General features: G+C 41.7%; 2 protein-coding genes across 3 annotated transcripts in view; both read left to right on the plus strand.

Moving 5' to 3' along the window:
- Positions 1-1,515: 1,515 nt before the first annotated feature.
- Positions 1,516-2,679, plus strand: LOC115409737 (histone-lysine N-methyltransferase set-1-like). Its single transcript, XM_030121012.1, has 4 exons — positions 1,516-1,624; positions 1,761-1,917; positions 2,042-2,234; positions 2,614-2,679. The coding sequence occupies exons 1-4, from the start codon at positions 1,516-1,518 to the stop codon at positions 2,677-2,679; spliced, it is 525 nt and encodes a 174-aa protein (XP_029976872.1).
- Positions 2,680-4,678: 1,999 nt separating this feature from the next.
- Positions 4,679-25,364, plus strand: part of LOC115409280 (uncharacterized) — a 29,641-nt gene continuing 8,955 nt past the window's right edge. Inside the window, exons 1-23 of one of the 2 annotated variants that reach the window (XM_030120384.1) lie at positions 4,679-5,908; positions 5,977-6,081; positions 7,152-7,252; positions 8,252-10,043; positions 10,978-11,070; positions 11,540-11,986; positions 12,294-12,785; positions 14,901-14,971; positions 15,134-15,238; positions 15,468-15,628; positions 15,789-15,948; positions 16,034-16,228; positions 16,333-16,492; positions 18,110-18,171; positions 18,725-18,957; positions 19,744-19,918; positions 20,041-20,244; positions 23,012-23,162; positions 23,470-23,531; positions 23,639-23,728; positions 23,874-24,097; positions 24,501-24,681; positions 24,778-24,972. In XM_030120384.1, the coding sequence (XP_029976244.1) occupies positions 4,693-5,908; positions 5,977-6,081; positions 7,152-7,252; positions 8,252-10,043; positions 10,978-11,070; positions 11,540-11,986; positions 12,294-12,785; positions 14,901-14,971; positions 15,134-15,238; positions 15,468-15,628; positions 15,789-15,948; positions 16,034-16,228; positions 16,333-16,492; positions 18,110-18,171; positions 18,725-18,957; positions 19,744-19,918; positions 20,041-20,244; positions 23,012-23,162; positions 23,470-23,531; positions 23,639-23,728; positions 23,874-24,097; positions 24,501-24,681; positions 24,778-24,972 (6,675 nt within the window). In that variant the 5' untranslated portion in view covers positions 4,679-4,692. The remainder of the gene's footprint in view (positions 5,909-5,976; positions 6,082-7,151; positions 7,253-8,251; positions 10,044-10,977; positions 11,071-11,539; positions 11,987-12,293; positions 12,786-14,900; positions 14,972-15,133; positions 15,239-15,467; positions 15,629-15,788; positions 15,949-16,033; positions 16,229-16,332; positions 16,493-18,109; positions 18,172-18,724; positions 18,958-19,743; positions 19,919-20,040; positions 20,245-23,011; positions 23,163-23,469; positions 23,532-23,638; positions 23,729-23,873; positions 24,098-24,500; positions 24,682-24,777; positions 24,973-25,364) is intronic. The other variant, XM_030120385.1, reaches the window with a different exon arrangement.

A 25,364-nucleotide genomic window follows, 5' to 3' on the forward strand; every position in this document is an offset into this window, starting at 1 on the left:
CCGATAACTGTGGTTGGTTCGGTCTTTGTCAGCGTCTGTGATTGAGATTGTGATTGTCCATCAACAACAAAACAGTCAGTGATTGGCCAGATCTTGTCGCTTGTATTATACGTCATCGCGACACTCACTTCACAACAAGTATGGCTGCCCCTTGTACAGCGGCAGGCGTCCTGTTTGTATTGAGGCAGAAAACCTGAAGAACTTGATGCAGGGTAAGTGTTCCACAAATATCATTTTCGACGAAACATTCGTTTTGAATGTTTTATTTTAAATGCTCCCAGTGGATTGTTAAAAAAAAAGTCCCTGTCACTTTTTGTAGCGGGTCATTGTTTCCAAGAGGCCAGCAGGATCCTTGAAAAAGTCAGCAACTAACTTTCAGCAAACATTTCCTTTCTCGTTTAATTTTTTGCGTCTATTTTTATCGGCTTATATTGGACTGGTTTACGTTGGGAAGCTGTTTTCACCTGCATTTTATCAATTTAAATTGGTTTTTAGCACACGCGAACACATAAACAAATAAGACCAGTAAAGGGAAGTGTACCGCGTCAGATTCTCAAACCATCTCATAAACTATAAATCTGTCAAATGTACTGGCAAATTAAGTCAGATCGAATTGGTTTTACATACGCGGTTCATTTGGTCCAGCCCCTGCAGAACCAAATCGTTAAATGGTCCAGCAAGCTGATTGGAGAGTCTCAGCTTCACCCACAATTCCTGCACACCAAACAGTTCCAGAGGGTAGCAAACTCTGTTGTAAGAGATGACAACCATCCTTTTAACGGTGAATTTCAGCTGCTCCCTTCAGGTCGGAGGTTTCCGCCTGTAAAAGTAAACGTTATAAAAGCAGCTTTGTACCAGCAGCAATCTGTGCTCTTAACAAATGAGAGGAAATGAAACATAACAAATATAGTTCTCTCATCTTAATCTCATGGATGGCACTTCCTCATATAGCGGGGTCTGACATATTTTCAGCCATTTTCATTGTTTATTTATTGATTATTTATGGCTTTATTGGGGCTATCTCCTTGGTTTTAGCTGTAGCACTGTTATCACTTTGTCTTGTCTTGTGTTGTTTTTAGGTGTGTTATAAAATGGGAAGACTCACTCACTGTAAACTGAATTTACCTAAGGGTACAATAAATATTTTTGAATCTTGAATCTTTGAATCTAGGTTGTTTTAATTTTAGCGGACACTCTGTAATTCCTTTTTTATCTTATTTCATGAGATGTATAACAATGTATAAATTTGTTTTAATTTATTCCAGTTAGGAAACATCTCAGAGCAATCGAATCAGGCCAACTAGACTTGCTGGGTGTCTTACCATAGTCGACCTGATTCAGTGTCTTTGATGTCTTTATAAGACATTGGTATTTTCATAACTTTCTTGTACTAATTTCTTTTCACACTTTTGAGCCCTCTTCTGATGTTTATACTTGTCTTTTTTTTTAGATGTATGTATCACTAAGGGAAGAGAATAACTGACTCAGTATTTTTGGTTAATTGTTCCAGCTGTCATGGAGACGCATAACAGCCAGCTGACTCCTGAGCAGGATGCTCTACAGCACATAGCTGCATGTAGAGACAAACCCTTCCTGAAGGAAAGGTTTATAGATTCCTTTAAAGGTACGTGATGCACACTTTTGTGTCACTCTGTTCGGTGATATTCACATAACATGTTGGCGCAGTGTTTCCTGCAGTCTTATGGTTACGAGCAGTTTGTTCTAACAAAATGTCTCAATGTGGATCTTTACTTGCATAGGAAGCGGTGTGTTCACACGGAAGACTATTGAACCATCCACTTTTGTCATTGAGTATCGAGGGAAAATCTCTGAGATTGATGCAAGATCTGTGAGGATAGGCGGTGACACCTTTCATGGGTTCTTGCATAAGTTTTCATGGCATGGATCACGTTGGTGGTATGTTATTTAGTTGTTTATAAGAGATTAATGAGTTTTCTTTCTAAGGTATCCTTCATATAGAGGCTGTTGAATTCAATTACTTTTTGTAAGGAATTAAATATAATTGACAATTTGTTTGCAGTGTTGATGCTACAAGAGATGATGGGAGCCTCGGAAGACTTGTGAATGATGACCACACAAGTCCAAACTGTATAATGAAGAAGATTATCTGTGAAGGGAAACCACACCTATGCCTGTTTGCAGTGAAAGAAATATCTCCAGGCGAAGAGATAACGTACAACTATGGCAGCTTCTCCTACTCATGGCGCTCAAATGTAAGTTTATAATTCATCCTTACATTTACTGAACGGCTTTGTCAAGTTGGGGTCATGGGATGGTGAAGGTGATTGCAGCTGACTCTGAGCAAAGGTCAGTTAAGCACTAATCAAGTCACAAGTCCATCACAGGGTAAACACTAATAAGATGGTCAGTTTTTTGGGTTTTTAAAGTGACTGAGGTGCTGAACATAAGACAGTCACATTGGTCCTAATATGATCCTCACTGAGACTGAGCAGACGTCCCTCTCCAACACTGTGCAGCATATAAGAGAACACTGGACACAGCAGGCTGTTAAAACATCAACAGCATTTTCTTGCACATGAAAAAGGACCCCAGTCTCCTCAGGAGTACAGATGACTCTGTCCTTTCCTGTAGATGCTGTGTTTTCTGACCAGTCCAGTTTACCGTCCAGCGGCAGTCCCAGGTACTTACAGGTCCTGACCACCTCCATGTCCGTGCCCCCCAATGGAAACTAGCTAGAGAAGTTGTCTCTTCCCCCTGAAATCACCACCATCTCTTTGGTCTTAGAGGTACTTAGCTGCAGGTGGTTTGAGCTGCATCATCTCACAAAGTCCTCCACCAGACCGCTGTACCCCCCTTCCCGTTCACCCTCAATGCATTCAACAATGACAGTAGAGGCAGAGCAGACTCTCACTGGAAGTCCAATGTGCAGAGCGTGAACAGAACAGGGGAGAGCACAGTACCCTGTGGCGTCCCTGTGCTGCTGATCAGAGTGTCCAATGTTCTACACCTGTGACCAGTTACACGTGATGTCAGAGATTTGTGATATTCTTCTGTGGCAGTTGCGCGATATAACCACTGGAGGGCTCTGTCTCCATTAAAATTCAGCACCTCATAATCCCATTAAATCAAAGCCATTCCAGTAGTTATCAGACAAAAACGTTTATTCTCTCCTCAGCCACTGACGCAGGCTAAATGCTGGGAGCCACTATGTCAGCTATTAAGTTGCTGATATGTTCACTATGTGTTTTGTCACGTTTCTTTGATTTGTTGTGTGTAAAATCCCTCATGCTGGCCTGTGAACGACTAGCGGTAGCAATAAAAAAGAGCTAGTAGCTAGCTAGATAGCAGTAGCGCCAATGCTGTCAGCAGCGTCTCTCCCTCCAATTTGTTCAGGTGTTTCTTTGTGCATCTACTTCTTCTGAATCACACTGTTATCTTTATTTTGCTATCCAAATGCTCAACGTCACTCCCTTTAACTTCACCTATTGGAAAGTCCGCACAGAGACTGAAAAGTGTGCTGCGAGATGAGCGAGTTTGCCCGACATATCTGGATCTTTGATCAGGGGAGCTTTCACATTTGCATAAATGATGAGAGTTTTCCCAAAAAGTCCTGGTTTGGTCTCAGGTCTGGATTTTACAGAGCCGGTGTGAAAGCACGCTGTGATGCAGTGTGTGACCCCCTCAGTGTCCTCACTGTGCGGCTCCTGCTGTACTCTCCAGTCGGTGGACTCACAACAGTCCCTCAGAGCCTCCTCTGCCTCAGGAGACCACTCCAGCACGGACGGAGCTGCTGCAAAGGCTGCCACTTTTGTTTGTTGGCGCTGGAAGTTAATATGTTATGAGGTTCCTGAACCTTTTTTTTTCTAATTGTACAAGATACGGTGGGGGACTGTCTTGGTTTACAATGTTAAAAATGTGGCTTCCTTACGAAAAGGTTGGGAATCACTGCTTAAACTTGTATGTCATAAAAAGGCTTGTCCAAATCTTTTTTTTCTCCTTTATTTCTGAATGTACGAATCTGTTTCTTTATTCACTCTACGAAAATGATTGACTGCATGTTTTTGTGTGCACATGTGATATTCTTTGATCTGTGTTGATTGTTTTCAGGATGAGGATTCTGATGAATCCAGTACTCATGAAGATGATGAAAATCTGCCAGGATCAAGCCGTGATAGTAATTACAGTCCCACTGCTGAGTTGGAATTTTCTCAAGAGATGGCAGAAGCCTCAAAGTTGCTGCTGGACAACGATTCATCTGGCCAGAAAAAGAAGAAATTTTCTTTGAAGTCTGATAAGCAAAACCTGGACAGACACTACCGTACCAAGAACGAAAACATATCTTTCACCAAAAAAAACTATTGCTATGTTTGCGGAAAAGGATATTCAGCCATTCGTCGTCATTTACTTAGACACGCTGATGAAGAACCTGATATTGCTGAAGCTTTCGCATTACCCAAAGAATCCCCAGAATGTAAGAAGCTGTTCGAGATTTTGCGGAACAGAGGGAATTATAAACATAATCAAGAAGTGATGAATAATAACAGTGGATCATTAAAAGTGAGACGACATACATCAAGCCGCATGAGCGTCAAAGAGTACGCATCCTGTTGCTATTGTAAGGGCACGTTTCTATGTGACAGCTTAAAACTTCATTTAAGCAGCTGTATCAAGGCAATGGCAAACTCTAAATCATGTGACAAGTCCGCAATCATGAGTGAATCTTCTGAAAGGCTTCCACCTGAAGTGAGGCAAATGCTTTCATCCATGGAGCAAGATGTTTCGTTTGCTATTCAAACCGATGCGCTCCTCATAGAGCTGGCACAGGTGTTGTTTGAGAAGTACAAGGATGATCCCAGCAAGCAGGATTTCATCAGACAGAACTTGAGAGACATGGGAAGACTCAGGTTAGCTCTTCATAAAAAGTCCCTGCTTGGGTTTGCCGATGCTCTCAGAGTACATAGCTTCTTCAGAGTTGTTGACGCTGTCAAATCCATGGCTGGTTTTGATGAAAATAAGCAGAGCTTTGAAAAACCAAGTCTCGCATTGAACTTAGGTAATTTGTTGAAAAGAATTGCCATCCTAGTCATCACTTCGAGGGACAGTGAGAAGAGCTTGGTGAGACATGCAAAGCTATTCATTAAACGCTTTGCAACAGATTGGTTCGAACTTGTCTCTCAACCAGCCATCATTTCATTGACTGGACGGAAGACAAACAGTCCGTCTACGATACCGTTTACACGTGACGCTCAGGCTTTCTACCTGTACCTGGAGAAAACGTACGCCTCTGCGATTGAAAGCATGGAGACGTCCAAATGCCCCAAGGCCTACAGCACTCTATGCAGAGTGACACTCGCTCAAGCATCAATCTTAAGCAAATGCACAACTGAGATATCCGAAATGACTGTGAAGGCATTTCAGGAAAGAGACAGTGACACTCAAGTGCTGTCCAAACATTTCACCAGAGTCAATATTCAGAACAAGACCGGCCAGACGGTAGCTGTTTTGTTGACCTCTGATCTTTTCAGGGCGTTAACGTTGCTTGTGGAAAAAAGACAATCGTGTGGTGTACATGATGCCAATCCGTTTTTGTTTGCAAGGCCAGACTGCTCTTCCACAAGCCTCTATCATGCAGAGAGCTGCATCAGGGACTTTTCATCCCTCTGCGGGGCAAAGAACCCACAGCATCTCAGATCAAAGTTCCTTTACAAACACATGGCGAGAATTTTCCAGATTCTCAACCTGGAGAATGACGAACTCGAACACCTCGGCAAGCTCCTCGGCCATGACATCCGGACCGAGCAGGACTATTATCGATCCCCAGAGGCAGTTGTTGAACTGGCAAAAATTGCTAAACTCATCCAGGCAATGGAGAAGGGCTCACTTGAAGGATTCAAGGGAAATTCTCTGGAGGAAGTTGAGATTGAAGGTTGGTATGCAGTATTACAAACGTATCTGCTTACTGTTACTAATGTTAAAAAACATTTTATGTTAAAGATGAACTGGAGCCAGACGTGGAGCAGAAAACTGGGGACGCTGGTGCTGAAGCGAACATTGTGACTCCAGATCCTTTATGTCTGCAAAGACGTACGTTGGAAGCAGGTAAAACTCCTTTATGCCGCTCTTATTCGTGTTTTTCAAAAGCCAAGAATAAGAGAACTGTTATTTTTCAGAGAGAAGGAGGAAGTAACAAATAACTCTTATGTCAAGGTGTTAGTCTTGGTATTGATAATGATAAATTTTAGGCACCTTGAGGCCACTAAAAATAATGAACACTGCTTGCACAACTCTCCCCCTGACACTGCAACATTCCGTTTGCCTGTTTGCTTTCATACACACTCAATTCATATATTCAAACAACGCTGTGGTGGAGCTGCAGCTATGACTCACTAAAACTGTTGAAGAATCTTTGCCTGCTGTTAAAAGCAGTTGAGCAAGGTTAAATGCAAAATGTGCCATTGCAGGTAGCCGGTTTGGGGGAAAAAAAAAAGGAACTTTAATAATTCTAATTGACAAAATTGAAAGCAGCATTATTTCAAAGTTTGGAGCAAGTCATGTGACCGCAAGAAACGGCAAACAAATTTAAGAGCAGCAAGAAACAACAAATGAGCCAGTACGCACACAGTGTGAAGCAAAAAGAGGAACATCATTGTCACTCAGCTCTTGAAATCTTCTCTCCCTCCTAGTTCAGTGTTTGGATTATGTTCCCATTTTCACTGGAGTTTTTTTTTTTTTTCTTTTTGAAAGACAGAATTTTTTTCAAGCTTACTATGTATATCACCTCATCTTTCCATTCTGTGGTAGAGTTCACATTTGGTCAATGTTAGGCAGTTCTTAAAGATGGCAAGAAATACAGAAAATCCAATAAAAAAAATATCAGGAGGAACAAGAAAGAAACAAATGAGAAATTACTATATTATAACAGGAACTGAATTTCTGGGGTTTGGAGAAATGTGGATTGGAGAAAGGTCCTACAATATGAGGAGGACCCTGAAGAATTAGAATGATCCAGAACAGCAGGAATAATGTGCAGTTTGCATGTTCTTTGTCTTGTGTGCCATTGGGGTCATATAGATATAAATCTCCATGACCTTGAGTTTTTCTGAACAGTGATATGTTAGTATAGTTGAAGTCTTTAAAAACTGATATTGTATTTGTTTTTTTCCCCCCAGAAGATGTGGAACAACGAGACGTGTCCCAGGGCAGCAGTGACAAACCAAGCACATCAGAGAAAGAGACAAATGATACTGCAGCTTCCTCACAGGACGTCAGAGTAGGTGTTCAGTGGATTTAAACTATTTTTGTTGAAATTAGAATGAATTTATGTCCTATTACTGGAGATGAATTTAGTTTTCCAAGACTTTATTATTCAAAGTGTTTTTATGTCCTCCCAGCTTGATAGAAAATTCATTAAGTTAGATGAGAAGATGAACAGATTTAATATAATCGAAATGAGGATTCAGCTCATTTTTTATGTTCGAACTACAACATATTTGTTGTTATAGTTGATAAATTATTTATTTACCAGCCCTAACTGTAAGCTTTACTAAATAGAAAGGTCTAAAGCCTTGAAAGCAGAAATTGTCTCAGCCTCCCTCACTGAAACTGGAAGCTGGTTCCGCATGACAGGAGCCTGATAGCTGAAAAGTCTGCCTCCTGTTCTACTTCTAGAGAACCCAGGAACCTCCAGCAGACCAGCACTCTGAGAACGAAGCATTCTCTTAGGGCAGTATGGGACTAACAGCTCTTTAAGATATGATGAGGCCTGTTTGTTCAGAGCTTTATAGGTTCAGAGAAGGATTGTAAATTCTGTTCTAGATTTAACAGGAAGCCAGTGAAGAGAAGCTAATATTGGGCTGATGTGTTCTCTCCTGCTGGTTCTTCAGTTGTTGGACCCCTGATAACAGGGGATTACAATAGTCTACTTTGGAGGTAGCAAATGCATGGATTAATTTCTCAAAAAATATGGGTAGTTCAATCTAAGAGAAGGTTCTAGGTATACCAAGGTAAAACCACAGCATTATGTGTTTTAGACAAGGACAAGAAAATTTCAAAATAAAAATCAGGTTAAAAAAAAGATCATCAGGTAGTTTGCTTTTCCTATGAACAAGGTCTTCTTTGTAACGCTGTTGATCTTTTAACATTTTTACTATTTATTGCAATAGACTTCTTCATGTGTTGCAAAGGTCAGAATGTCATGGCACACTAGGAAAGTAATGGATTACAAATGTTTGTTTGCCTCAATGTGCAAAATTATTTCATTTCTTTCCAGGTTGAGGACTTGGCAAATGTCAACTCTCCTGCTGAACCTTTCTCTGATCATGAGTATATCATCAGTGATGAAGAGCTGGACGAAAGTTTCTCCACTCTTGGTGATGTTTCATCTGTTCAGCAGGACGCTCCTCACAGTTCTGACGACTCAGACTCTGATGAAGGGCCCAAAAAGACTTCGGGGCCCAGGAAGTCTAAGAGGTATTATTGTTACGTCTGTGGAAGACCTCAGTCCAAAAGTTCTCGTCACCTCTTTACCCACAGAAACGAACGCCCTGAAATCGCAGAAGCATTTGCTCAACGTAAAAACAGCAAAGCACGAAAAATCCTACTGGCAAAGTTAAGAAAACGAGGAAATGACCAGCACAAAGAGAAGGTCGGCCAACTGCTAATCCAACACAGGGGAGCGAACAAGTCTAAAGAACAAGCAGCTTGCATATATTGCAAAGCCATGTATGATCATAAGGACATTTGGCAGCATATTCAAAACTGTCACAAGAAGACTTCGTCAGCACCAGCTAAAAGTCAGATCGTAACTCTGGCCGCTGACACCGGGTTACCAGACCCACAACACATCCCAGAAGACCTGAAGAAGATGTTGAAAAGACTGAAGAAGGATGAGGTTGGTGCTGTTGCTCAGAAAGATCCCTACATATTGCAGCTGGCGCAGTATCTGTACCACACAATGGACCTGAAAAATGGTCCAGCAAGTTTCAACCAAAAGGTCAGGCTCATGGCTAGACTCCTGCTGACACTGAAGAAGAGGTCGATACAGAGCTTTGAAGAAGCTGTCAAACCCCACAACATGGACACCGTTGTTGAAGCCGTCGACGAGATTGCAGCACAAAGAAAAAAGGCAACGTCCTCCAGCAGAGCATTAATCTCTTTCAAACTGGGCTCTCTGATTAGAAAAATTGCAGATATTAGATACGCCAAAGTTGTGAGAGAGGAGGCTGCTAAAGAGACAATGCAAGAGGCGGAGACATTTTTGAAGCTGTGTGCAAAACAATGGCCCGCCCCGCCTACAAAACTAAGAACAGTCGGTGCAGCGACTGTGCCGTTTGTACACGATGTGCAAAGTTTTTACAAGTGCTTGGTGGACACGACAGCCTCTGGGATCCAGTCCCTGACGCTGTATCAGTTCCCACAGGTCTACACTGCCCTTCTCAAAGCGACGCTCGCACATGCAGCAATCTTAAACAGAAAGGCCGAAGACATTTCAGAGATAACTCTTGCTTCATTCAAGGACACAAAGGAAACTGAATTTCAGGAGGAAACTGCTGGCTGCCAGTCACATTTAGAACACATCCTGTCCATGCACCGCGTGAAAATCAATGTCAAGACCAACAATGACAAAGAGATCACTCTCACTTTGACCGATCAGCTGCTGTCTGCGTTCACACTGCTTATGAACAAGAGAGAAGCTTGTGGCGTGCACGAGAGCAATCCTTACTTGTTTGGACAGCCTGAAGCGGGACCTGCAGAATTCCACCAGGCACACAGCTGCATCAGGTTTCAGCTCCGGCGCTGTGACAGAAAGTGCCATGAAAGACTTGCCTCTGCGAGGTACTGTGAGCACATTGTCAGAATCTTTGAGATTCTCAGTTTGACAAACGATGGACTTGATCAACTGGCCAAACTCCTGGGCCGTGAGATTCGGACTGACAGCGAGTTTTACCAGACTCCAGAGGCTGCCACAGACGTCGCAAAACTCACAGAGCTTGTACTGGCAATGAAGAACGGCTCCCTAGGAAAATTTGAAGGGAAATCATTCGAGGAAATTGAAATCCCAGGTACTTACCATCTCCTGTTCATATATTACAAAAGTAACAGTTGGGTCACCAATCTTCATCTTTTTGTCTCAGTTTATGGTGGACTAATTTCAAACGGCATGGAAATAATTTTTTTTTCTTTAGTTATGTTATGGCCATAGCAATAACACCACATATCCTTGCATTTCTGTCCAGCCTCCAAACAGTCTGTTTATGAAAAATATTAACACACTTCAGTCTTACTGCAGCTGGACACCATATATTCACAACACAATCTGAAATACCCAACTCTCACAATCTGTGATTTTCAGCTGTTGTTTTCCTGCCAATATGGCAATGATTTGTTTTGAAAACCCCCACAAAATGAAGAGTAAATTTTCCAAATTGTTACTTTCTGTTCTGATCTAATTGGACGTTGGTGCTCTTCCTGTGTCTACTTTGAAAAAAATACAGTTCAGGAGTTTTCCAATGTCTGAAAACTCATTGTGAGTGTTCGGGTGTATCCTCTTGATTCTTCATCCATTCAAAGTATTTGGCTGAATTTATTGTTCCTTAATGAGAGGGTGCCTCCTCCACACACAACAATAATGACTTTAGAGGTCAGACTATTGTGTGATTACTTGAACAGGATTGTCTATTTTTAGATAAAGTGTTTGAATATGTGGGATAAAATCCGGCTCTCTCTGGGGCTACATCAAGATGAGACTGGACCTTGAGCGTGGTTTGAGTTCTGGCTGCAGGAGGAAAGGCTATTCTGTTTTGATCAATTTACCCTTGTTCAAAAGAAGACATCTAATGTTTTACAAGCTACCAAATATATTCATTTTCCTGACAATGAGTTGAAAACTCAGTTGAGAAAGTACGAAAAAACTGTGAATCTCTCTGTTTGAATTAGATCAGTTCTGCTCATACAGAAATGTACATAATGCTTTTCCTTTACATTTCCCATTTTAAGATAAGTTGTACCCTATTTTGGAGGTGGACATGTCTTTAAAGACTGGATCTGAGGAGAACAGTGAAGGTTCAGAAAAGCCTCTTCAGCAGAGCAGTAAGTAACGAACTCAGAACCTCACATCGGCTTTGTATTTGTGTCATATGAGTTCCCCAAAACATTTTCAGGCTTTTATTCATTTTTGATGGCACAAAATTGAATGCTGTGTATTTAAATTAAGACTAAGCAAACTAAAAGAAATCATTGATAAAGATGAATTTTTCACATTACAGTCTGATTGTAGACCTGCACAGTATCAGAGTACTGTGTTGCTGCTTTACTGCATAATTTCTGCGTTTTAACTAGATGAGAAAAATACTCCTGTCATGTTTCTCATTATTTCTTGTCTTCTTGAATTTTCTTTCCTTCTTCTTATGATTGTCTTTGTCTCATTCCTCTTCTTTCTTTCTTTTCTTCTCCTTCTTCTGTATTTTCTGTTTTTTCTCCATTTGTCTCTCTTCTCTTGTTGTCTCTTTTTTCACTGTCTCAATCCATATATCAATTTACTTTGATTTGACTTTCTCAGAAACTAAAACAAGAAGAAAACGTCAATGCTCATCTCCAAAGAGAAATAACAGCGATACCAGGACAAAGAAAACAAAGGAAGAAACTCAGGGGACTGACGTGCTCAGTGAGGAAGATGATCAGAGTGCAGAAAAAGAGGTGAATTCAGAGAAGGTGTCTGAGAAGACTGACATCGATGCACCTGAAGAAGAGGTGGTTCCTCGTAGCAAAAGGACAGAAACACGCATTTACTTCAGTGATGACGACGACGAGATGAACGTGGACTTCGATGTGGATTTGGACACTGATGACGATGTTAGGCACGATGAATCCAGAGACTCTCCAGCAACGCCTGAAGAGACGGATGGAGAAGAAGACGGCAGTGGGACGAAGAAGGGAGACAATGCTACTGATGATTTCACAGAGAACCACACTGAGGGGGAAGATGATTGTGTGGATCCAAACTGGAGTGAGTCTTCTGCAAATTTAGATACAGGAAAAAGTGAATCTGGTGGAGAAAATTATTTCCTTTTAAGATTTCTGCTCCTCTGATTGGTTTCCCTGTTCAATCACTAATTCTTAAAGTGTTTTAACATAGTCAGCAGGGTTCATTCTACATATAACCCAAGTTTCTGCAAACAACTGTTAATGCTAATGTGGCCCGTCACAAAGCTGTTTGAAGTGTAAACTCTAATTTATTGTTTTTTCTTTGTTCACTCTCTCACAATATATATATCATTTTTGCTTTCATTTGACTTGCTCTTTCTCCCTCTCAGAAACTAAAACAACAAGAAAAGGTCAGCACTCCTCTCCAAAGAGAAAAAACAGCCATACCATGACAAAGAAAAGGAAGGAAGAAACTCAGAGGACTGACGTGCTCAGTGAGGAAGACGATCAGAGTGCAGAAAAAGAGGTGAATTCAGAGAAGGTGTCTGACAAGATTGACATCGATGCACCTGAAGAAGAGGAGGTTCCTCGTAGCAAAAAGACCGAAACACACATTTACTTTAGTGATGACGACGGTGACATGAACGTGGACTTCGATGTGGATTTGGACACGGATGACGATGTTAGACACGATGAACCTGATGAAGCCAGAGACTCTCCAGCAATGTCTGAAGAGGCGGATGGAGAAGAAGACAGCAGTGGGGCGAAGAAGGGAGACAATGCTGCGAATGCTGAGGAACAAGATTCAGTGGAAGAAGCTGACGAGGATGATGATTGTATGGATGCAAACTGTGGCAACTCTTCTGCAAGTTTAACTCCAGGTAAACATGAAGTTTGTGAACAAAGTTAACTCCTTTGAAGATTTCTGCCCTGAAGGTTTTCCCAGTTCAATCAACAGTTGTTAAAATGCTTCAGTGTAGCCAGTAGGGTTCATGCTTTGTATTTATAGTCTATATATATATATATATATACCCTCACTGGCCACTTTGTTATGTACACCTTGCTAGTACCGGGTTGGACCCCCTTTTGCCTTCAGAACTGCCTTATGTTCAAGAAACCAGTCTGAGATGATTGGAGGTTTATGACATGGCGCGTTATCCTGCTGGAAGTATCCATCAGAAGATGGGCACACTGTGGTCATAAAGGGCGGGATATGGTCAGAAGCAATACTCAGGTAGTTTGTGGCGTTGCAACAATGCTCAGTTATTACTGCGGGGCCCAAAGAGTGCCAGGAAAATATCCCCCACACCATTACACCACCACAACCAGACTGAACCGTTGATACAAGGCAGGATGGATCCATGCTTTCATGTTGTTGGCGCCAAATTCCGACCCTACCATCCGAATGTCGCAGCAGAAACCGCGACTCATCAGACCAAGCAACGTTTTTCCAATTTTCTATTGTCCAGTTTCATTGAGCCTGTGCGAATTGTAGCCTCAGTTTCCAGTTCTTAGCCGACAGGAGTGGTACCCGGTCTCCTGCTGCTGGAGCTCATCTGCCTCAAGGCTCGACGTGTTGCGCGTTCAGAGATGCTCTTCTGCATGCCTTGGTTGTAACGAGTGGTTATTTGAGTTAGTGTTGCCTTTCTATCAGCTTGAACCAGTCTGGCCATTCTCCTCTGACCTCTGGCACCAACAAGGCATTTTCGCCCACAGAACTGCCGTTCACTGGATATTTTCTCTTTTTCGGACCATTTTCTGGAAACCCTAGAGGTGGTTGTGCGTGAAAATCCCAGTAGATCAGCAGTTTCTGAAATACTCAGACCAGCCTGTCTGACACCAACAACCATGCCACATTCAAAGTCCTTTAAAGGGCAACTCCGGTTTTTTGACACCTGGACCTTATTTATAGGTGTGTGCATGCTCATATACTCACTCAGACAAACATCGTGCAGCTCGGAGTCCTTCAGAAGTTATTTAGATCCAAACGATGTAGCTGCACTAGCGGGGGTGCCACAGCAATGGAGCGTTAGCGCGGGACATAATCTCTGCAAAGTCGCTCATTTCGGCTGTATTTTTCCTCCATCGGCGCTGGGTTGCCTTTCGGTCGGAAGGGGGGCCTCCGGCGGTGTCCCGCGGCCTGGGTCGGAGCGCGCATCCGCCGGGCGGCGGAGATCTGGATTCTCCCGGCGAGGAGAGACGTCCAGCGGCCCAGCGGCCGCGTGTGAGCCGTGCGTCTTCGCGGGTGTCCGGAGCCTCCGTGGAGCAGCTGAGGGCCGTTTTCCAACTCGGCCCCTGGAAGTCAGACGCCGGGGCACCGTGACAGCCGAGGCCGACTCAAAGTGCCTCTCTGCTGGGGAGAGGAGCGCCGCAACGTTCCCATCCGAGCTAATTGTGGCTAAGTTAGCGAAAACTGTCAGCTCTTCAGCTGACCCACCTGAAGACGGTAGACGAGCTGACTTTATGATAACACTGGCGATGGATGAAGAAATACAGCCGAAATGAGCGACTTTGCAGAGATTATGTCCCGCGCTAACGCTCCATTGCTGTGGCACCCCCGCTAGTGCGGCTACATCGTTTGGATCTAAATAACTTCTGAAGGACTCCGAGCTGCACGATGTTTGTCTGAGTGAGTATATGAGCATGCACACACCTATAAATAAGGTCCAGGTGTCAAAAAACCGGAGTTGCCCTTTAAATCACCTTTCTTCACTGTTCTGATGCTCGGTTTGAACTGCAGCAGGTCGTCTTGACCATGTCTACGTGCCTAAATACATTGAGTTGCTGCCATGTATTTGGCTGATTTGAAATTTGCGTTAACGAGCAGTTGGACAGGTGTGCCTAATTAAGTGGCTGGTGAGTGTATATATAAGTGTCTGGGGAAAAAAAAGTGTCTGCTGATCTGATCATGACAAATCTGTTTGAACTATAAAGAGAAATCTGTCTGAAAAGGTTTTGGGTTTTTTTTTACAGTGGCTTTTTTTTTAAATCTTCAGAAAAGAAAAACTTGGCAGAAGTTTTGAAAGCGATGAAACAGGTGAAGATCGTGATCCCAAAACTGGACATTGTGAGTATTGATTCTCTTCTCATCCAAATCTTCAGACAGTATATTAACATATATATAATAAACCTTCATCAATACCTTTAAATGCTGTGTTCTGTATTTCACAGTTTTCCTAACAAGCTTCATGACTTTTTTTTTTCACAAATGTTTTTTTTTATTCTCTAGTCAAAGTTATCAAATCAGCTCTGTGGGTCTGGAGAAAATGACAAGAACCAGACTGAAAAGCCTTCGACGCTAACTGCAGTGGCAGACAGTCCAAGCTATGCGAAGGTGAGCGGATACATTTTTTTCCTCCAAATCTCTGATATTCAACTCTGATATTCATGACTGGCATGTTTAGAAGTTTTTCCTTTCTTGAACTCATAATTCCACTAAATTAGTTTTCAGACTTTTTATGCAGATTGGTTTGAATTGATGTGTGTTGCAGCACGGTGTCATTTTCAGGACTGAGATTTGATCACCTGGCAACAAAAGTCTTATGTATTCTCCCACGTGTTAGGCCGTACACATGAACTGCTCCTGCTGCAAGAAGAGCATGAAGAAGGGACAAACTGCTTTCCAGAAGAAGGGCTTCAGTGACGTCTTCTGCTCCAAGAACTGTCTGTTTGAAATGTTTCCTTGCAACAAACAGCCCTCCAGAAAGTGTCACAACTGCCAGAAGTGAGTCTTAAAACCACAGTGAATCTCAAAGGAATGTCTTTAAATGACAAATCCCATGGAGATGGTGTTTAGGTGGTCTATACAATCACTCTGAATGGAACACTGTCTTTATTCTCATGGGGTAAATGTTTCTTTGTTTTATCTGCCGTCGTGCTGTCAGAGCAATAACTCAGCCTCTGGACCTCATCATGGCAGCTGTGGATACAAAAGGATCCATGAAGGATTTCTGCAGCACAGCCTGTCTGTGCTCCTTCAAGTCCAACGTTGTCTCCATTCCAACACCGCCGTCGCTCTGCAGCCTGTGCAAAAAGTCCAGCGCCGTGAGGAAAAATCGCCAGCAAGGCTTTTGACTTCATTCCTGTTCCAGTTTTCCTAGTCACTGCTCATTCATTATTTCCTTTATAGACCAACTGCGAGTTGACCTTAGAGGGAACCGTCCACAAGTTCTGTGGCGACGCGTGCTTGGAAGATTTCTGTTGGGAGAATCTGGGTGATTGTGAGAAGTGCAGATCCACCTGCCGAAGCAAACCACTCATGCTGAAGTTTCAGGGCGGCACCAAAACCATCTGCAGTGACAAGTGTCTGAAAGAGTTCGCAGAGGTACGGACGGTGTCCCTGCTGGGAAATTGAGTTTCTTCGTCATACCGTCCGGATATAAATCACTCTGCTCTCTGTTTTGCATCCTGGTGTCTCTTCTCCTGCAGGGTGCCATCGCACAACAACAGTGCACCATGTGCAGCGTCTCTCAGCCAGTGTCTAAGATGGTGACCTCCAAAACGAGTGGCAACCTGGTGGAGCTATTCTGCAATCGTTACTGTGTGGTATCCTACAGCCTGCGGCCAACCTCGCTTAACTCACCAGAAGGTACCAGAGTTTATCCATCTCTTACCCCTCCTAACAGTTCGGCGTGAGCCTGAAGGTGTAACTTTCATGAGCTTCATTCAGAGGACCTTTAGAAAATATCCGTCCGTCCATCAGTCCACTTCACTGCTCAGGCTGTATGTGTTCGCAGTGGCAGAATAGAGAGCAGAGAAACCCAGACATCTCTGATCCCTGCAGCTGCCTTATGGCATTTTATGATGCATTTGGAGTGTGAAAAGTGACACACACACACACACACACACACACACACACACACAATATAATATTTTGATAAGTTTTGTCTATTTGTGATCAGTGAGGGTTATAGATTAAAGGTGCTGTAGGCAGGATTCAGTATCTCCGCCGTCTTGCTTAGGTTTACCTAAGTAAGATGGCGATTTGACCCATCTAAGATGGCCATTTGAAACCCAGCACAGCCAATCCTGTCCTGTTTTCTCTGACATCACGCCCTTACGCAAGTTAAGCCCCTCCCACAAGAACATGTGACAAATGCCCCTCGACCAATCACGGTTAGAGCCTCATGGGCTCTTCTGATTGGTCAAAGATACCTGGAGCTGTCAAGATTCCTTTTCAGTTCAGAACAGAGACAGATGGAAACTCTGCGCCCTCGCGGTAGTGCAATTATGCTACACTCCTAAAGGATTATCAATAGATACTCTAACATTTAATCCAAAGAAAACACAGAAAAATTAGCATTGACTAGCAAAATCCTGCCTACAGCACCTTTAAGTCCAAAATTATTCTAAACCTACCTTTCCAATAAAAAAAAAAGAAAGAAAGGAAAGGAAGCAGTGCAAGATCTGTACAGATGTTAATTTACTGTCTATTACTATTCCACGAAATTAAAGGTAAGATACTCTTTCCAGTTTTACATTGTTAGTAATCTTTTTCTGCTTTATTCACTTGAATGATTACCAAATATGACTTTAGTATTTATAACACAAATAGCAAATATGTGATCTTATACAAACGTTATGTTGCTGTCTTGGAGAACAATAAAATCTTAGCTGCGCCTGAACTTGTTTATCTTAATGATCAAGTGCTTTTTTTTTAACTATACTGATTAGAAAAGTATTTTTTTAGAATTTGTTCACTCTGTTAGGCAAATGGCTGCATTTGGTAACTTAGTACAACTCTGTTTTTGAATTCGCGAAATTATTTGGAGACAATATTTCTTAATCAGATAGATGTTATTTTAAGCATGTGCTATACGGTGTATTGTCTTACCTCTTTTGCTTCCTATATATTTGCCTGAGGTTGTAATAATTTTTATCTGACTACGGGTGAAGACAGGATGCAGCCTGGACGGGTCAGTCTGTCAGACAGAGAGTCAGTCTGAGCTCACACACTCACCCCTACTAACACCTGTCAACAATCAACCTCAAATACATGTTTTAGACCTGAGGAAGAAAGTAGGAGTACTTAGAGAACATGCAAACTCACACTGGGGACATTCTTGCATTGAGACTAATACATCAACATGTCCATTTTCTTTCAGTGCCTTCTAAACTGTTTTGTGTGTGTGTGTATGAAAGTTGAACAAAGGGTGTGTGTCTTCATTTCACTGGTAAAATTGTCTTTCTGATTCTCTCATTTCAGGAAACACAGTGCAAACTCGCAGGAGGAAGGAACCAGGGCGGCAAACAAAACGGAAACAGTCTGTGAGTAAATTTCGGTGCAATGAGTTGACTTCATGACACAAAACGTCAGTTCCTATTCTACCTCTGAGCTATTCATGTTTCATAACCTGAACTCCTGAACCACTAAGATACAAAACATTCGTTTAGAAAATTCAAAAGCTGCCAGAAAGTAGACAAATGGAGCTTTGTGTAAGAAATGCTGTACAACCATGTGCTGTTTATTTCTGCAGTACAACCATCCAATAACAAACAGGCTTCATCAGCCAGTCACACATTTGTAACTTGAGATCTTAAGTACCATCAAAAACACACATTAATAATTAAATAAATCAAAAAATTCATTAACCTTGTATAAAAATACAAGACCCGTCTCTTCAGTTTTTTTTAAATGACCCTGCATCCTCGCCATAACAACAGTCAAATCACAACCGGAGAACCCCAACAACAGTGTTTTTCTTGATGTTTGGAATGAAGTTGTTGTTCTGGAGATCTGTTTCATCCAGACATCAGCCGTAATCAAACAGGCTAAAATCCCAGCCTGTGATAAGTTTGTAAAGTGAGTGTCATCCCACAGGAGAACACCAAGCCAGACGCCACTGACGCTTCAGTCCCTCCACTGAGCTCTGTCGTGTCTGTCATCATGTCACGGTCATGTATGGACTGTTGCAAATGTGGAAAGAAGCTGCTGGAGGGAGAGACGCTTTACCAGCCGAAAAACTTGGAGGAGGTGTTTTGCTCCGTTTCCTGTCTCTCTAAAAAGCATCCCAGCATGATGTTATACCTCAAGACATGCTACAACTGCCTTCAGTAAGTCCTCGGGTTTTTGTTATGCTCTTTTTCTGTTTGTGTGTCACTACTTCTTTATTGTTGTTGTTGTTGTTGTTGTTGTTGGACTCACATGACTCTCAGGATTCAGTTGCTGCAAACGCTGAGATGTCTAAAATTCACATTCAGCCCTCTGACTGTTCACTTAAACATCACCACTTTATACATTCAGTCTGTTAATTAGATTCTATTATCATGTGTTTAAGCACCAGTATAGTTTCTTTGTGCATTTAGTGATATTTAAGATTCAAAACCTCGATTGTGATAATCTATGACATGGAATGATTTTTTTTGTCATTGTTGGCAGTTGAAAATTATTTTATTGTTTGTTTATTTCAAAGGAACATGACAGTGCATATTATTTACCATGAGTTGGCCAAAACACTCTTTTACGTGCCGGGTGAGGTGGAACAAAGCTGGATTGGAAATATTTATGATGATGTAGCAAGTAGGAAGTTTCAAACAGGTGTTGATTTATTTCTTCCTCTAACAATTTAAAACAATACAATGAAATACAACACAAACACCATAAAAGAAAAAGAGAAGTACACAAAAGGTGTGCCCACTGTGTAAAATAAAAATACTTGAACATAGGATGATGTGTATTAATTGACTTTTCCATTTGGTCAGTCAGTGGCTTTTGAAGTACTTTATGACAATACAAGTAGAGTACAGTATCCTCCTTTCAGCAGGACATTAAAGAAAAAAATCCATAAATGTTGAACAATTTCATCCTAGTTGTGAATTTCTTCTTGATCTGTTCATCAGAGTAATAACTAGGCCACACAACATCATCCTGGCTCCTGTGGATAATTCGGGGACGAAGAAAGAGCTGTGCAGCAATACTTGTCTCATTTCTGCCCAGAAGAGGATGAACTTCACGTCTGTAACACAACCACACCAGCTTCATTATAGCTGCGGCATGTGCTTCAAACGCACCCATGTAAGAAATGGATCTCTTTTTGATGGCGGTCTGCTCCACACATGATTTCAGAGATAAGTCATCACGTGTATGAGGTCTGTTTGAGGGATTTACCGCTGCAACTGTCTCGTTCTCATGTTCAGTGCAAGTTCACGTTGACCCTGAACGACAAGCGCCACAGACTCTGCAGTGAGTCCTGCTTCGTCAGTTTCCACAAACTCAACAACTTGCCGGAGACTCTGTGCGACGTCTGCGCCTCCGTCTGCCAAGACAGGAAACTCCTCCTGACGGTGGAGAATGAGAGCAAAACCATCTGCAGTGACGACTGTCTGTTCAAGTTCAAAGAGGTACACAAAAAGTAAAGTGGTTTTTCTGAAGTTTAATGTGCACAGTAGAAGAAAACAGCCATTAAATTAAGTCACACGTGCCGCATTTTCACCACAAAAAGTTCTCCTTCTTTTCCTGGGTACTTGAAAGCATCACAGGGAACTTTCAGTGTTTACTGGAGTCAGAGGCTAAAACGAATTCTGCTGTTACTGTTTGGTTTGTCTGTATTCTCTTTTTTTTGTTTGTTTGTTTGTCAGTATTCTCAACTCCCATGCACTTAGAGTCAGACTCACATAAGGCTTTAGTTTTTAATTCAATGCTGAGCTTCCTGTATTTAAACTAGAATTGAAAAATCTTAAAACAGAATAGTTTCAAGGCGTGGTATGCGCTAAATTGAAGCAATAAGATGGAAAGTGATGGCCTGTCTGTCTGGGATGGACTGAAGTACCCTGTGGCCCTAGTTTGGATAAAGTGGGTGATGGCGCTGTTCAGAGCTGTGACGCATAGCCAACTTCTTTCACTTTTATCACAGAAGAATATTCCAAAGTATTCAGAATTAAAGCAAAACCAACATGACATTCCAGGGGGGTATTGCACAAAACCAGGATAAGGGATTAAGCCGGCAAACTGTGGTTATCCCTGTGGTTATCCCGGACGAAGTTGGCCTCAAGTCGGTTGCACAAAAGCTGGCCAAGTTTGTCACGGACAAGTCACCATGGTGATTTATTCTCTGCAGCTAGCCTGCTCCACAGCAGGCTAACTACCCAGGATAAGATTAATCCTGCGCTGCTCTGCTGTCAACAGTGTGAGAAATGGTTGTGGTTTACAGCATTTCCTTGCTTTTTCTACACATTACAGTATTTAATCATCCTGCACCCAAATCTTACAACTGTAGTCGTTGCATTTGCTGGTTGACTGTAGTATTATTGATTTGCACAGATTATATGAAGACAACAATAACTTATAATACAGACATTTAAGAATCCTTTCTTTATTAATACAAATCCTACAGTCAAAGGCTGAAAATTCTGATAAAGAAAATGTAAAAAAAAAAAAAAAAACCAGACCGTACTGACAGTGGCACTAAATCAAACTGATGTAAAAAATAAAAAAACAACAACCCTGATGCTACACAATGACAAAGAGGAGAAACAAAGGAAAGATAAATATATCACACCACTGAAATGGACTACAATATAACAGCATATCATTTTGTCTTAACTGTCTCCCGAAAATAGGAAAATGGTCCTATTTCAGGACTCCACCTTTAGGAGTGAACGGTCCCACGTCATTCTGACTCCACGTTTTTAACAGCTAAAATCATACACAAAATTCATTCTCGGAAGACAACAAATTTATCACTTCATTTGATAATTGCTCTTTGGGCTACACAGACTGCAGAATATTTTTATGTTTGGTTTTCACCTGCTGCCAGGTTCTTTTCTGGCCGGACAGGTTTGTTCTTCATGACAGATGAGGGATGAAACAGAACACAGCATGAGAACAATTGATTCAACAGCTAACACAGACACAGAGTGGACATTTCTGTGAACTTAATTATACTTAACATAACCCAAGTAACATGCACTTCTGTGGGCCACATTAAAGAAAAACACCAGTATTTATTACTCATCAGCTCCACATCCTTGAACTGTAATGATAACAGTGTCTGTGGAGTACAGTTTATTAATTGTACATGTTGGCGCTATTAACGCATTACGCTGGTCATTAACTGCCAGGCTTTTTCCCTCTCCTTTTTTTACAACACTCATGTTGCTTTGCTTTTGGAGTGTATGTTTTACTTCTGCATATAGTTGAAGAAGCATTGCCTGCTCATCAGGGTGTGAACTGCAGGGGGGCCAGGGGGGGTCTCAGCCCCCCCTTTGAGACATAAGGCCCCCTGAAAACATGATTTGTGAAATGTTGGGGGGGGGGTGTTAAATATTGGCAAATTGATGTTTCCCCTGTGTATTTCCTTTATTTGATTATTGTTATTTTTGTATGATCATAATCATGGATCATATGCAGAATTAGGCCATTTTTAGTGGATGATTTGTGCATCACTATTTCACTTTCATGGGGCATGTGTAACGCCGCTCCTAAAACGGCTTTAATCATCCAAAAACTCATGAGTTTCATCATGGTCCGCTCACGCCACTCCTCCACGACAGCCCGGTGCCGCGAGATACATGTTGCTGTGGTTTTGTTGACCTCTGAACTGAAAGCTTTGTTTATGGCTGCCACACGCATGTGCAGTACGGCTCATTGTTTCAGGGGCTACCGGAGGCTACACACAGTGCTCTTGCTTAAGAGAAAATCATGGTTCGAATATGCGTTTTTCCCAATTGCACCAACAAAATGGCAAGTTGGGCAACGGTGACTTTCCATCGGCTACCGTTTCACGATCTGGACTTGCTGAAACTCTGGCTCGTTGTCCTGAAGTTAGATCCAGATAGTCCCGTGGAAGCGTTTTAATTGTCGTGATTGACCTGAATAATTTTTAGGTGATTTCATTCTGTAGTAGTTTATTGATTTACTTGATGATTGATGTATTCTATTTCAACTCGAGTATTTCATTATTTTGCCGTTTAAAGATTTAGAATTAGATTTAGCACTGTGCTTATTTTCATTTCAAGTCTCCAAAGTGCATTTTTAAATGTGTAAATTTAGTTGATTGATAAATTCTCCATTTTGAAAATAAAGGTTAAGAACCTCAGTGGTTTTTACAACAGGACATTTAAAGATGAGATGGTTCCTTAAGACACTTCGCATTGTTTTGCTTTGCAGAAAGTTGAAGCTCCTCAGCTTTGCCACATGTGCCAGACGCCTCACCAGATGTCCGACATGGTTGAACTACAAAATGATGAAGACGGGCTGGAGTTTTTCTGCAGCAGCAGGTGTTCCATGATGTATAGCTCCCTCTCCTCAGCTATACCAGGTACAGCCTGAGCCTCGCTGAGTGACCATTTTCTTTGATTTAACAAACGGGGACGGATCCAAAAAATATCTCAACAGATAAACCTCAGATATGTCTGAATAGTCACAGTGTATATCAGTGTTCTAAATATTTCATTTACTGTATGTGGGTCATTCTAAGGTAAGAATCACATTTCGAACTGCTGTCAAATGTCAAAATTGGTCTTCTTTTGCTCAAAGCAATATTTAAAATTAATGTTGACTACATTGTAATTGATAAATTTACCTTTTTCTGTGATTTTGACCTTTTTTTATGTTTGTTTTTGCAGAAGATCTGTCATGTGATGAGAATGAAGTGAAAGACATTAAACCGCTGCTGAGTTTGGACTGTGTAAGTATCCATAACCACTCATGAGTTACTTTGGCCCCTAAATGTGCTGCGAGTACAGGTTTCTGTTAAAAAAAGTTGACCAGCGTATCCCTTTACTTTCCTTGAAGGTTAAAGAAGAGCCCATTGATGAGGAGTGTAACCAGAATCCTCCGGCCAGTGTGTCGACTCTGGGCATTAAGAATGAGCTGTGTTTGAAGGTAGGATACACTGTGGAGTACGTGAAGCTATTAAACCAGCAAATAGCAGCACAGTAAGATGATTTAGTCTGATCACATTTGATCCCGATGTGTTGTAGAGCCGCATTAGTCACGCTCTTTCATTCTTCTGCTCTGGTTTTAAAAGGAAGTGAAAATAAGTCCAGACTTGACCTCAGCAGAGGCCTCCTCGCCTGCAGAACCCACTCCCACGACTTCGTCTGATTCCTGCTCCGCTTGTAAAAAGATTCTGATGGACGGAGACACGATTTATCAGAAGAAAGGCCTCCCAGACACATTCTGCTCCACGGCATGTCTTTCCAGTTTTCAGCAGATGAAACAAAGGAAGCAAGCGTGCTGCTTCTGTTTTCAGTGAGTCATGTTTTTTTTCAGACTTTTTCCTGAATGATTGTTAATCGAATGGGATTTAAAGTACATTATTTTACAAAGAACGCACATGTTTTAAACTTAAATCACAGGCAGAAGCTGCAGTTGCATACACTATTAAGTCATGTCATTGAAACACTTAGATCTGATTGAAGTGGCATCACAGTTTTTTTATCATCCAATCAGTGTCTTGTAATCCGGATATGGGCTTGCTTCCAACTTTTGGAGCTTTGTGTGAAGAATCCAACACAAAAATGTCCAGACAACCCCAGACAGAGTTTTTGTTAATGCTTTGGAATACGTGAATATTTCTGTGATAACCTGAGCTTCATCTGATCTTCTCCACCATGTCAGGATGTAGATTTGTAATCTTGTTTCTTTTTCGTAGGCCTATAGCACAGTCTGGGGACATCTGCCTTCGTGCAGTGGATGAAGACGGGACAGAAAAGGAATTCTGCAGCCAAGCCTGCCTTTCCTCCTTCAACCACAAAAAGACTGGATCCAGCAAAATTCTCACCGAGCCGTTGGTTTCACAGTCACAGTGCAGCATGTGCTGCAAATACTGCATAGTAAGTCACAAGAAAGGGATTTTAAATTATTGTAGTCATCTTTTTATTCATATTACCTGAATGATGAGACGTCGAAGCGTGTTCACCCCTCTGCAGAGCAAACGAGAGATCATGCTGAAGAACATTGTCTACAAGGTCTGCAGTGATCCCTGTTACCTTCGCTTCTGCACCCTGAACAACATGTCCATCTGTGAGGTCTGTCTTCGCTGCTGCGACGCGCCACTCCTGCTGAAGACGGAGAACAGCCAAACAGCACTCTGCAGTGCAGACTGTGTGTCTCAGTTTAAGCAGGTCAGACAGTCGAAACTGAAATGCAAATTGTCAAAAAAAAAAAAAAAAAAAATTTCTTAAACATATTTTCCAAGCGTAGCCTGTTTTATTTTTTCTTTCAAGTTTGATAATTTAATTCATGAACCAGCATTTATTAAAATGAACATTTATTGCGCTGGAAAGATTTTTATTAAAAGTTATATAATAATGAATATTCTATGGCTATATGTACCGTTGCATTGGTTGATGTTGTTTCTCAGTTTTTGCCTTGCCTTTTTAAAGCAGCTCAGTGGCATCTCTATTACGACAGATTGACAGAAGATCTGCAGCTGTTTAAAATGGAATGATTTTGCAGTAATTGTTATAAAACTTTAAAAAAATTCAGTCGCTCTTTCAACATTTAAAGAGAAAAT

This window comes from Salarias fasciatus, chromosome 22 (assembly GCF_902148845.1).
Source record: "Salarias fasciatus chromosome 22, fSalaFa1.1, whole genome shotgun sequence".
NCBI classification, from domain to species: Eukaryota; Metazoa; Chordata; class Actinopteri; order Blenniiformes; family Blenniidae; genus Salarias; species Salarias fasciatus.

Bases quoted from the DNA above. Each gene is read 5' to 3' on its own strand.
- LOC115409737 (XM_030121012.1), top strand. From the start codon at position 1,516: ATGGAGACGCATAACAGCCAGCTGACTCCTGAGCAGGATGCTCTACAG. The intron at 1,625-1,760 runs GTACGTGATGCA...TTACTTGCATAG, and splicing joins GTTTATAGATTCCTTTAAAG to GAAGCGGTGTGTTCACACGG. The intron at 2,235-2,613 runs GTAAGTTTATAA...CCTTTCCTGTAG, and splicing joins CCTACTCATGGCGCTCAAAT to ATGCTGTGTTTTCTGACCAG.